This window comes from Engystomops pustulosus, chromosome 7, assembly GCF_040894005.1.
Source record: "Engystomops pustulosus chromosome 7, aEngPut4.maternal, whole genome shotgun sequence".
NCBI classification, from domain to species: domain Eukaryota; kingdom Metazoa; phylum Chordata; class Amphibia; order Anura; family Leptodactylidae; genus Engystomops; species Engystomops pustulosus.
The window spans coordinates 29138417-29151154 of NC_092417.1; the positions used below are offsets into that span (position 1 = coordinate 29138417).

Here is a 12738-nt window from a genome sequence, read left to right on the forward strand (position 1 = left end):
GTAACAGTTATAAATGATGTCTGCAATGAAGCCTTAGCGTTAATCCTGGTTCTTATAACAACCCAACATTTTTAAAATACAATTGTGACAGAGACCAAAAAAATTTTGGCTGGGATTCCAATTATAAAGTATACAGTTCCGACTTACATACAAATTCAACTTAAGAACAAACCTACAGACCCTATCTTGTATGTAACCCGGGGACTGCCTGTAATAGTAAACTTTTTTAGCACAATAAATACATATTGCCTAACAAAAAGGAAGAACAAAAACAAATCATGACCTATTGAATGAATTTTCAGGTTTATTTTATATTTTATGACAATATTCGCTGTACAATTTACATAAAAAAAAAAAACATTAATATTTAAAAATGTGTACAAAAGGCATAGTTATCTCTTTATCACAAATAGTAATACACGGATATTACAAAACCAAATTGGGAACAGATATTGCAAAGCTCTTTTCAAGTGCAAAAAAACAGTTTATACAAATAGGAGCAAAGACACTACGGGAAGCTTTTCCTCATAAATTATTTAAATAGCATATCTACAAAAAAATAACCCATAACACTAAACAGCAATACAAATTAAAAAAAAAAACAAAAAAACATTTATACAAAAAAAAAAGCAACAGAAAATACTAAAATATAGAAAAAAAATATTACAATACTCTTTAATACAAAGAAAAAAAAAAGAAAAATACTTTCCTGGGGGGTACAAAGTCATTGTAATTATATACACAACTGATTAACACTACAGTAGATTCTTAATGTTTTTTTTTTCTCTCTTTAAATATCTCTCCATTTTTTTTTTCTATTTTTATTTTTTTTTTCCTCTCGAAATCCCAAGCCGTTTTCCGTTTCTCAGTCACACAATGAGGTAATATTTGTACATGAAGGTTTCATCTGTTGGTTGTACTCTTTTTTTATTTTTGCAGCAGAGGACTGTCTACCTGCCGCGGTGTAATTAGGGTGTTATATTACGTTATAAGGGAGAGACATATGGTTTGCATTTTAGCATTTTTTCGCACAGAGAGTGTACTGTACCTAAACTCTCCTCCCCTCTTGCCTTGCTCTCCCTCTGGTTCGTGACATACCATGCAGTCTTACACGTCTCTATAGCACAGTTGTAAACACAAAGCCCTAGATACATCTGACCCCGTCCACTTATACCCCCAACCTGACGAGTAAGAACCGCATCATCACCATGCGTCCTGTTTATTTTGTTTATTTTTCATAATTTATACCTGTATTTCTAAATTTCCGCTCTTCTCGATCGAATATTTTTTTCTTGTCCCAACAGATGCCAGCAAATATAATTTTAGAATTTTTTTTCTTTTTCGCAAAAATGCTGATAGAAGTGCATCTTGTACCCATTCTAGCAAAAAAATATGATTTATCTGACACACACATATTACATTCATTCACTATCATCGAGGCAGTGATACTTTTCTCCACATGCGCTAGCATGGATCAGCCATAACGCTACCATAGCTACATCGTTATACCATGACTTGGCGATTCCATAGACAATGGCAGAATGTTGTCTCTCAAATAAACATTAAAAAAAAAAACACCTTTTTCCTGAATTATTGCAACTCTGCTCTTCGGTGGTGAAGTAACCACTCCAGTAAAATATCAATTTTGTGCATTAATAGTTTCTTTGTCGTTGGTTCCAATATATGAAATAGACCTAAAAACGTTGGAAATGTTTTCTTTCCGCCCCCCAAAAAGGGTACTTCAAAAATACATTCCTCACTGATCAAAAACGTTTCCTTGAAGGCACTTGTAGGAAAAAGTCTTTAGTACCTTGGGTGAATTGGAAAAAAATGGAGACCCCAAGATTTCACACGATACATTAAAGTCATGTCCATTCCTTACTTTTAGGGTCTTTTTGTTCCAACAGAAAAAAAAATACCAAAACAATAAAAGGGGGATGTAAGAAATTGTCCAAGAAATGGAACAAATCTAACATATATGAAGGTGCTATGAGGTTCCTTGACATTCACTGAATGCATAAGATCTTCATTTATGAATCTGGAAGAAACGAGAGACAAATGTTGTATGATTAGAATGGAATACGCAAAGGAACTCTACAGACAAAGCTGTGGATTCTTAAAATCCTTGTATCGTGCACCACCCCATTCTTATACACATTGGGGGAGATGCACTATGCCCTCTCCACCAAAAATTTGCATATAACAGACATTGGTTTTTAAGCTTTTCTGCCCAGCATGCCACTCTGGGCATGACTGAACAGAGAACTAGGCTGACATGGTTGGGGGCGAGGTACAAGAACTACCCTGGCCTGCCATATTTACTATAGTCTCCACTGGAAAACCAGAGTAGATCATAGCAGGTCAAAACTGGTGTGAGGAGGCAGAGGTCACATCAAGATGTACGAAGAGGCCAGAGCCTCTTAGTGTATTCGGCACAGAGGGCACCAGTGGCAAGGAATATTATTATTATTGAAATCCTTTAAGAATCCTACATGATTCAAACTATATGGCTCAAAAAAGATGTGGAAATGTAAAACCTATTATTAATCTAAAAACGGTACTTACCTCTACATTCATATTTAAGATCTGAGAAGAACACCATTTCTTGAGAGAAGACAAAGAGACCAAGTCTTCCTCCAGCATATGTCTTATCGTAAATTGGTCCCGAGTCAGCCATGATTTTCTTGCCTTCATACATTACAACACTGTTAAAAAATAGGGGAAAAATTTGGTTAGAAATTGTCACCTTATATTTTGAGTAAACTAATGATTGGTCCCACCAATAAAACCTAAAGACCCCCATACAGATTGAACTGGAATTAACTAAACCCATCAACTTCTGCTTGGCCAGTGGACTATCTTATGTGTCTTGAGGCCTTTCCAATTTTACACTTGCAAGTGATCTTGAAAGTAAGATTAAGCAAGTTGAATTTCTAAATTCCATCCATTTATAAAATTTATCCTTGAACATAAACCTCTTTTCTATGCTCCCATTCAGTAAGTCTTAATTTTCTTACCGAATGAATCCGGTCTTTGGTCTGTGGGTTAAATGCCATCTGTAAGCTGTGAAATCTTTCCACCCTGTGTGACGAGGGTCATGCCACAAAGTACGAACCTATGGAGAAGAACATTAGCATAGAAGGCCATGAATGATGTGATGGAGCACAAAATTAAAAAAAGTTTAATGACAACATTGTGTTAGACATAGATAATGTCTAGTGAGATCTTCTTACCTGTCCTGCTGTGTTTCCAGTATGCCACAAGGCATTACGCAAATGCTCTCCTGGTCCAGTTGTTGAATTCACAACCTTGATTGAAAGACCAGCATATCCCTGAGCCTTAGTAGGTGTTGTGTCCCAATAGGTCTGGGTGATCTGTTTCCACATGACCACATAAAATCGACTACTTGATTGGTAGCCAAACACAAAGCCAGCATAGTCATCATCACGCTCAGTGTTAATGAAGAAGGTTCCACTGAAGTCTACTGCACTGAACTCATCGAAACCTTAGGAAAACACAAGAGTGTGGTTAACATACAACATATACAATGAAATATGAACTATAAAAACGACCCCTTAGAATGTTGGATTATTTTTGTAATCTATCAATTTTTGACCTACCGATTGCAAGGCCAGGGTCACAGTTGACAGTCTGAACCAGCTCTTTGCCAAAGTGTCTGACCATCCAGTTGGGATCAATCTGGGATGTTCCTTTAGGATCCAAAGGCACCATTTGGAATTTACGGAAATCAGTTGTACTAATCCCAACATTCTCTGGACAAACATCTTCAGCATCTGGGATGTTGTCATTGTCGAAGTCAAATTGACAGACATCACCACGTCCATCACCTGGAAGAAGTAATGGGTTTTCATTGAGATTGATGAATACTTGATGAGGATTGTTTCATTTTGTAAATTATTTAATTTGCCATCTCAAACAATTATTTTATGTCTTACCATTACTATCGGTCTGATCGGGGTTGGCCACTAGTCTGCAGTTATCTTTGTCATCTGGGATACCATCATTGTCATCATCGTGATCACAGGCATCACCCTTGCCATCCTTATCGTGATCGGCTTGATTGGAATTGGGGATGTACGGGCAGTTGTCCAGGTTATTCTGATGACCATCTTCATCTATATCTTCATTGCTGTCACATTTATCTCCAATAAGATCGGAGTCTGAGTCAGTCTAAATTGAAATAGAGAATAGGAGAATATGAGACATCCGCACAACGTAGGAGGCAGCTGATATGAAGCCAAATGAGTATTGCTTATTACCATAAACAACTCAACAACAAAATCATGTGTGCATGTGTGAATGAAATATGCTTAATGAAGTAAATTTGGACTGCACTAGAGTTCTAGGCTTAGTATAATACGAGTGCCATGGTATTAAGGAAACTCGTGGTGCTGCTTTCATGTCGGCATATTAGCTTCTGTCATGATCTGCTGCCAACAGGGCCTTAGTAGTAGAAATCCCTGAAGCTCTTGGGAATGGAATGACTAAATCTGGTGTTATATGTGTAAAACAGTTTTTGCAAAGATTATGCGTTTCTTGTTTTGTGGGAAATCATCTGTTGAAAGCAAAAATTCTGGACTGTGATGCTATGGAATTTATGCTTGGGCTCAGCTTAACACCAAACAATAAAGTAAGATTAAAGAGGAAGGGCTTTACAAAAGTAACTAATCCGTGATATACAGAATGGCACGGACAGGCTGATCTGAACTAGTAATCCTCATGGTCAGCTATCCGCTGATGCATAGGACTGTGGAGTCTTCTGACAATGTCCTTAGAGTGGAGAACTTTAGAGTCCAACCAACAAGTCAGCAGAATATGGCAGGTGAGATAAAATCTGCTGTATCACTGCTATTCCTGCCCTTGAATACTGTGATATTGATACCTGAGCACCATAATTGGTTATATTAAAACATAGAATGAACTGATTACCCAACACCATATGGTCTTTTCATAATTGGATCTTTTAGACCTTCTCAATCTTCAGAACCGTTTGTGCCGTCAACTACTGAATCACTAAAGTAAAATTTTTATGGCTTCAAATAAGTATTTACCTGTTCTGGATTGTGCTCCAATGGACAGTTGTCACATTGATCTCCAACACCATCTTTATCTGTATCCCTCTGGTCCACATTGTAGACATATGCGCAGTTGTCTTTCTCATTAAGTATACCTGTAAATCATAAAACATAAAGTGTTAATTTTAGAATATATTGTTAATGTCTCCAGAAGTAAATCAATATAGTGCGTAAGAAGAATACTAACCATCTCCATCAATATCCACAGCGCAGGCATCTCCTTCTCCATTGGCATCTGTGTCGGCTTGGTCGGGGTTATGGTTGTATGGGCAGTTGTCACAACGATCACCCACATCATCACGATCATAGTCGTATTGAGCAGGGTTGTATATAAATGGACAGTTGTCCTGTAGAAGTAAAAAACCCCTTTAATGTTTGCCCATTTTTACTATGTTTGTCCAGTTAAAAAACTGTAGGTAGCCTTCATGTTTTCTTTTCGACGGTTTGCTTGTTTGACTACATGGATGTGATATTTTTAGTACAAGCGAACGGCTGTGAAGTTTTGTAGGCCTGGCTCAAAAAGTATCACTTAAATGTCAAAATTTACGCATGGGATTTAAGGATGGTAACATCTGCTTGTTTCAAAGTTTTGGATCCTACTGTTTGCAGGAAGCTTGGGGTCAATTTCACTTTCAAAGTCCTGTCTTAGCAAAACACTTCATAGTATAAAGCTAGCCAAAAGATTTCACAATTTACTAGACAAATTTCACAACTGTATGATATATTCTCTTCGAGAAAAAGAAGCGTTGTTTACTTTCCTGCTGTTTCGCTTAAGTCAATGAGAAGCCAAGAAACCCAATATCGTAGGTTCTGAAAGCATAAATCTGCTGATTGTTTTCTTACCCTATCATCTGGGATTCCATCATTATCATCATCACTGTCGCAAGCATCTCCGATTCCGTCTTTATCATAGTCTTCTTGGCCGGAGTTAGGAAGGTTGGGACAGTTATCCTAAAAAACAGAATGTTATGAGTCCTCTGTGCACACAACTTACTTAAGCTGTCTATAATGTAATATAATAAGTCAGAATCCACTTACTTTATTGCAGTGATAGGTGGCATTGTCAACACAAACAAGGTTCTCATTTGGCCATCCATCAAGATCTGTGTCTTCACCACAAATGATTCCATTGCCAGCATACCCAGGTTTGCATTCACAGCGGAACATGGGATCACTGTAATGTCCGAGGTAGATGCATCTTGCATTCTTGTTGCAGTTGTGTGTTCCATCGGCACAAGGATTCTGTGGCTTGCAGACCTAGAACGCCAAAATACAAGTATGACACCATGAAGTCTATGCCAGATATTGATCAACTAACCACCAAAAGCAAACAAAAATATAACTTACCTGTTTCTTGGCATTGGCATCCTCAATGCTTTTGCCAAATGGTTGAGTTCCAGAGTATCGTGGAGGGCATGGGAGACAGTTGTATCCTGGTTCTGTGTTCTCACATCGGTGTACCCCATTAAGGACAAAGCAGGCATCAGGTACCTCCTTGCACTGTTAGGATAAAAAATTGTAGCTTTTAATTTCACATAAATGCCAACAGTGATGCGTATTATGAAAATGTAATGAATGGAGGTAACAAACCTCATCAACGTCTGTACACTCAACACCATTTCCTCTGTAACCTGTTGGGCAGGAACCACATGTCCAAGATCCATCAGGGAAGCTTTTGCATTTAACTCCAGCAAAGCATGGGTTGGATAGGCAACCATCTTAAAAGAAGACACATCTTTGTTAGAATCTGGCAGATTTTTTCTCAAAAAGAAAATACAAAGTAGATTTTTGTTTGCTTATCGCTCACCAATAGGACAGTCTTGTTTGTTACAGATCTGGCTGTCAATGTTTTCTCCAATACATTCTTTACCACCGTACTGGGGTTTGGGGTTGTTACAAAGACGTTCACGCTTCTGTGCACCACCTCCGCAAGTCAGAGAGCATGTATCCCATGGTGACCATGGTCCCCATTGGCCATTAACTGAAAAATGAGACCAGAAGATCGTTAGTCATGTCTTGTGTACAGAAGCCATTCCAAAACTGAAATTGTGACAGAGTGATGTATTCATGGCAGAACAAAGAAGGGTCTATGGTTTCTCCTGATGTGACCTTTATCCGATTGTCACATTGGAAAGTGGACATAATAGAATAAATCACTGCTTGGTTTCATCAGAGCATTATGTGACCTTTTAGTGAAGCTCCATCATTATAACAATCAAGAAGAACAAATGAAATGGCACGACATAAAACAGCGGAGAGCACTTACTTGGGCAAGGATCCTTCTGGCATGGCTTGTTCTCTCTGCCTTCTCCGACGCATTGCTTGCCATTCAGCTGAGGTACAGGCGAGTTACAAAGACGGATTCTAGTGATCTGACCGCTACCACAAGTCACAGAACATGAAGACCAAGGAGACCAGTGGCTCCATCCGCCATCTTGCTTAACTGGAAAACAGAAAATATTTGTTACTCACAGCTCAAAAGGGAAATACAACAAATTAATGGTTTATTCATAAAACACTTTTTTCAGGTTCAGTGTGTAACCTATGTGTGAAACTGGCTGTATATGTTTGCATTAGTTCTAAAGAGGTAGTGACCCTCAATCCTAAAATCATCAAAGGCTCTTAAGAACTTAAGTAATTTAAGAGGATTATGTCTGAACTTTGGACTCCTGTTGAAAAACAACTAAATATACATGATGGATTATAATTGCCGTGGTAGATGTTGGGGGGCGGTGGGGAAGTGGTGTGGTACATGCAGATCCTTCTACCAACCTAGACACAGAAGATCTCCGATTTCCAAAGGATTTACAATTATCTTATATCTATCTCTACCAATATTTGAATTCATAAATCGGATTTACTTACATCGCTTATCACATTCCTGGATATGGCAAGATCTAGTTTGGACTGAAGATCCTTCACAGCGGTTATTAAGACTATCACAAGATCTTCCTCTTTGCTGGATGCCATGACCACATGTCACGGAGCATGGAGTCCAGTCAGACCATGGGGACCAACCATCATCAGGAGAATCGCTTGCTGGAAAAAAAAGCCATAAAATTTAATTAATGAATACTAAATACTTAGACCTAAGAATGTGATCTGGCCCACTGGAGAATAAGTAAGGATTTCATAGTCATAAATCTCCCGTGTAATTGGTCCACTCTAATGGACACATAACATGGATTGTATTTAAATTGAAAGCTCGGTTGTATGAAATCCAGACGTGTGTCTGAGAAGATGAAGGAAACAGACCCATAACTTATGATAATTGGAAAAAGATTTTAGGAGATACATGAGGATTTTGGCCGTACAAGCTAAGGATTTGTCGTAGGGGAGTTCCATACATGCCAAGGAGATAGAAATATGAAGCACACAGGACTGAGCAGGTCTATTGATTCTCAGCAGTTGCAGCTGTCCTACTTTCATGAGAGCTATGTTATCTCTGTCCTGAATCAACTTGTTCAGCATTTACAAGATTAATATCTGCATATTTGTCACTACGCCTTTTAAAATGAGATGTGAGGCCTGAGGCTTCAGATCCACCTCCTGAGCAGACAAAAATGCTAATGAAGGTATTCACATGTATGATTCACCGGATCATGTACAACTGGATTAAAAGCTCCGATTTTTGTTGCCTTTACGTCCTCACACCTAAGCGTTATCAGATCACTTTTAGCTATGTTTAGTCTACATGGCTATTTATAGAATACTTACGCCAACATCTGGGGCAGCATTCGCCATCTGGAATAGTGGCATTGGTGCAGGGCACGAAGGGACAAGAAACCTTATGGCAAATCGTAATAGAGTTCTGCAAATTGAACACAAAATGGATTGGATGAATATTAAGAAGTGAATAGAAGTCAGCAAGTAGAGCCTTCCTACGGCCACCCGATTTTCATCATACAGTAGATAAGTAGGACTGTCTTATGGCCAGTGCTTAGGAACATGGCGGAGATATCAGGAGAAAAGGACAATCTTATGGTCACTATTTATGGAGAATCCAGAGGATATTAGGAGATCTTTCGACCATTGTCTATGAAGAATTCCATATTGACTTCTTACGTAATCTATACAATGCTCAAACTGAATATTCTAGTGTCAAATTGGATGACCTCCTACGGAGACCACAAGTAACGTCATGGTCTTACCTGGCATGTACATTCAGTACAGGCGTCCACGGTCCACTCATCCATATTGTTATATTTCACTCCTTTATGTAAACAGCCTGGTGCCACACTAGCGAGCATCTTTGTTTCCTCTCCCTAATAGAATACAATAAAAGGGATCAGATCTACAATTTTTGAAAAAAAGTTTTAAGTATTTTAACTTAGTTGGGAAAAATGAACTTACCACTTTTTGGATTTTGTCCTGAAGAGTTGAGATGACCGCCCGGAGACCTTTCATTTCCAAAAACATATTGTTCAGGTCGTCGCAGGAAAGACCACAAACGCCATTGTAGTCCTTTGTCTTGTGACCAATGAAATTGGTGCGAATAGCTGGGCGAGAGTCATTCACAGAATTTTCCAAGTCATAATTTGCTGCAAAAAAAAACAGGAAGAAGCTTATTATTATCTGTCCAAATAATTTAGTAATCAATTCGATATAAGAGAAGAGGGTTAAAAAGCTCAACCACACCTATACCCCTATCCTGATAGCCTTCACCCACTGAACCCCCTTCACTGTTCCCATCTACCAGAGCTCACTTAAGTTACATTCAGTGGACAATGATGCCTAATTTTAATGTGAAGGGATAGTCAGCTGTTTTGATCAGTACAAGTAGGGGGCGCACATATAAACTCTTCTCAGAATAATTCTGTTGGTCTAATATATATATATACTTATGTCTCTGGACTCATTCTACTTACAGCTAGAGCAGCCTTTGTTTCTCAGGATCACATCAATGCTGGTTCCAAACACGAAACGCAAGTTTTGTAGGACTCCCTGTAAAATAAGAGGTATACTTTATACTCAAGTATTATGACGTAGCCATCACGCCTAATATACAAGAGTTCTATCACTTGACACATGAGTTTCAGACTCAGTTGTTGTTGGATGTACCTGAAAGTCGTCTTTCACTCCTCCTTTGGCCACTCTCAGTTGGGAACTGCTTGCCAAATCCCCATTGAGAACTTGATGGATGGGTACGTCCAACTCAGCATTTTCCATCTTGTCACATCCCACATAGAGCTGAGCCCGGTCCTCTTGGATGAATAGGGTAATGTTCTTCCAGTGGCCAGTAGAGAGCCTAGCTTCCTCAACAGACACTACCTGCTGTTTGTTGTCTCCACTCATACTCAAGTCTAGTGTTCCAGCTTCACCGTTGGAGGTTAGACTGAAGACATGACCGGTGCCATCTTTTCTCTCGATAGACAAAAGGGCTCCTCTTGTCTTCTTAAGTTGTTTCAATGTAGCCAACAAGATGAAACCCCGTTCAGCTCGAATAGCATCCAGCAAATCTTGGAATTTATCTTCTGGAAGTGGTGGTATCTTGTTGGGATTTTCAATCTTGTAAGCTGGGCTTGAGGCATCTGGACCTTTTACTTGAAGAACTCCTAGGGCTTTACGGCTACCAATTTTACGGGTCCCAAGTCCCGTTAACTCAAACAGGTCAAATACACTGTTGTCATCTGCTCCATTCACTGTGGAGGAAATACCAAATTTGAGCAATTTATCTATTTCGACAACACAATACATAAACTACCATCCAAACACCTTCTTACATAATGATATTGTATAATGACATTACAGGATGGGGGATTCTCCTTACCTGAAGCTTGCTTTGTGTGAGGTACAGCCAACATTACTAGCAGAAATATTCCCCTCATTATCCCCATTTTGATGAAGAAGGTGAATTCTTAAAAAAAAAATGAAAAAAATGAAGATTTTAGTAATGCATTAATGATTAAAAACATCTATTACCAATCAGAAGCCTTTTTTAACTACTTTCTACCAATCCTAAGTATCTACTAAGCTGCAGCACAGACACCTGGGCAAAGTCTAACCAGACAACGAATAATAATACACCATCTACAAGTAGACGGGCTGTAAAAATCTCTCCGAAAACCAAGTTCAAAGACGCTGAAGATAATTACGTCAAATTATATAACTAGTACGCTGTAAAAACAGAGCGTTGCTGCAGGGCAGGGAGACGATGAACCACAATCATGTTATTACACCTGTAGTATAATGTCATGTAAATGATATATACTCTATATGTGTAAGTACAAACTCTCTACTAATACTACATATATAGACGAGCTATAGATAGAGAAATTATATCAAATGTATTGTAGATACTATGTGATATGCATGTACTACAGATATACAGATTAATTACTCATATGATTTGCAATGTTCTACAGATGATATAGTACATATATATATATATATATATATATCCAGCACATAGTCATTCTGCATACAATATACTATATATATGTATTAAAAAAAAATATATATATATACAATATGTATACTATATATATATATATATATATATATATATATATATATTATATACACATATGTTCCTTATATAATATTCTACATATATACTACTAATGAAATAAAGACATATATAAAAGTAACAGAAAAACCATATCTATCAAAGTATCCAGTACTCTTAAATATCTAAATAATCAGATTACGGTAGCAACTCCTATATGAAGAATGCAATACATTTTTATTCAAGCTCCTGATTCGCAGCAAACTAGGATCAATTGTAAAATGGACAATAAATCCAGAAGCGCAATAGAAATCCAATACAAAAAGTCCAAAACATATCCAAAAGATCTATAAAATCTAATCCAAAGAGAATACAATATATCCAAAAGAGCAATAAAGTCTAATCCAAAGAGAACAAAATATATCCAAAAGAGCAATCGAAATCTAATCTGAAGAGAACAAAATATATCGACTGTAATAGAAATCTGATACAAAAAGAATATAATAAAAAAAAAAAAGGTTATAACTCAATAACGGTATAAACTAACTAAAAGTAGCATCAACCATAAAACCAACCACTGATAAATACCTATAATAATCTACATACAAATCATTTCAACACCTACTAAAAGTGACTAAATCCGCAAGTCCTAAATCCTAAGCGTATAGCCTATGAGGCTAGTGAAGCGCTGCGCTGTCTTACATGTCTTTGTGCCCGGAGTGTATAAGTCCTGCCTGGTGTCTTGTGCTCTGTATCCTCCTTGTGCGCTCTGCAGGCGTTCTGCTCTCTGTGCGGCTCTGCACACCATATAAAGGAGCCTTTACATTCCTGGAGAGTCCCCCCGGCCAATCAGAGGCGGCCGAGCAGGAAACGGGCTCCTGTTTATTCTATTACCTCACAACATGAGGGAGAGACACAACTATCACACAGGCTGCCTATTACCCTCTGACGCATGCTGAGGAATTTCTTCATGACACAGATCCATCGCTTTTTTGGGGTTTTTTTTTTTTTTTTTTTTGCTTCTTCTTCATCGGAAAGAAATCCAACAAAGGAATAAAGTAGAGGAAAGTGCACATTCCTATATTGTGCACATACCGGGGTACCCGGGGGAGGACATACATCTTATCAAACATCGGGGTTGCTAAGTTATGGGCAAACGTTTGCCCCTTGGAGGGTTTGTTCATGTCAGGTGGT

At 38.1% G+C, this 12738-nt stretch overlaps 1 protein-coding gene across 1 annotated transcript; it reads right to left on the reverse strand.

Moving 5' to 3' along the window:
• Nucleotides 1-291: 291 nt before the first annotated feature.
• Nucleotides 292-12388, reverse strand: THBS1 (thrombospondin 1). Its single transcript, XM_072115238.1, has 22 exons — nucleotides 12247-12388; nucleotides 10867-10953; nucleotides 10158-10738; nucleotides 9965-10040; nucleotides 9450-9637; nucleotides 9248-9361; nucleotides 8814-8907; nucleotides 7962-8135; nucleotides 7363-7539; nucleotides 6904-7077; nucleotides 6687-6814; nucleotides 6444-6596; nucleotides 6135-6353; nucleotides 5940-6047; nucleotides 5284-5443; nucleotides 5073-5191; nucleotides 3957-4191; nucleotides 3621-3848; nucleotides 3234-3505; nucleotides 3018-3115; nucleotides 2566-2705; nucleotides 292-2038 (listed from the first exon to the last, which is right to left on the reverse strand). Exons 2-22 carry the CDS (start codon nucleotides 10931-10933, stop codon nucleotides 2031-2033), a joined length of 3513 nt encoding a protein of 1170 aa, XP_071971339.1. The 5' UTR covers nucleotides 10934-10953; nucleotides 12247-12388; the 3' UTR covers nucleotides 292-2030.
• Between the last annotated feature and the right edge of the window lie 350 nt (nucleotides 12389-12738).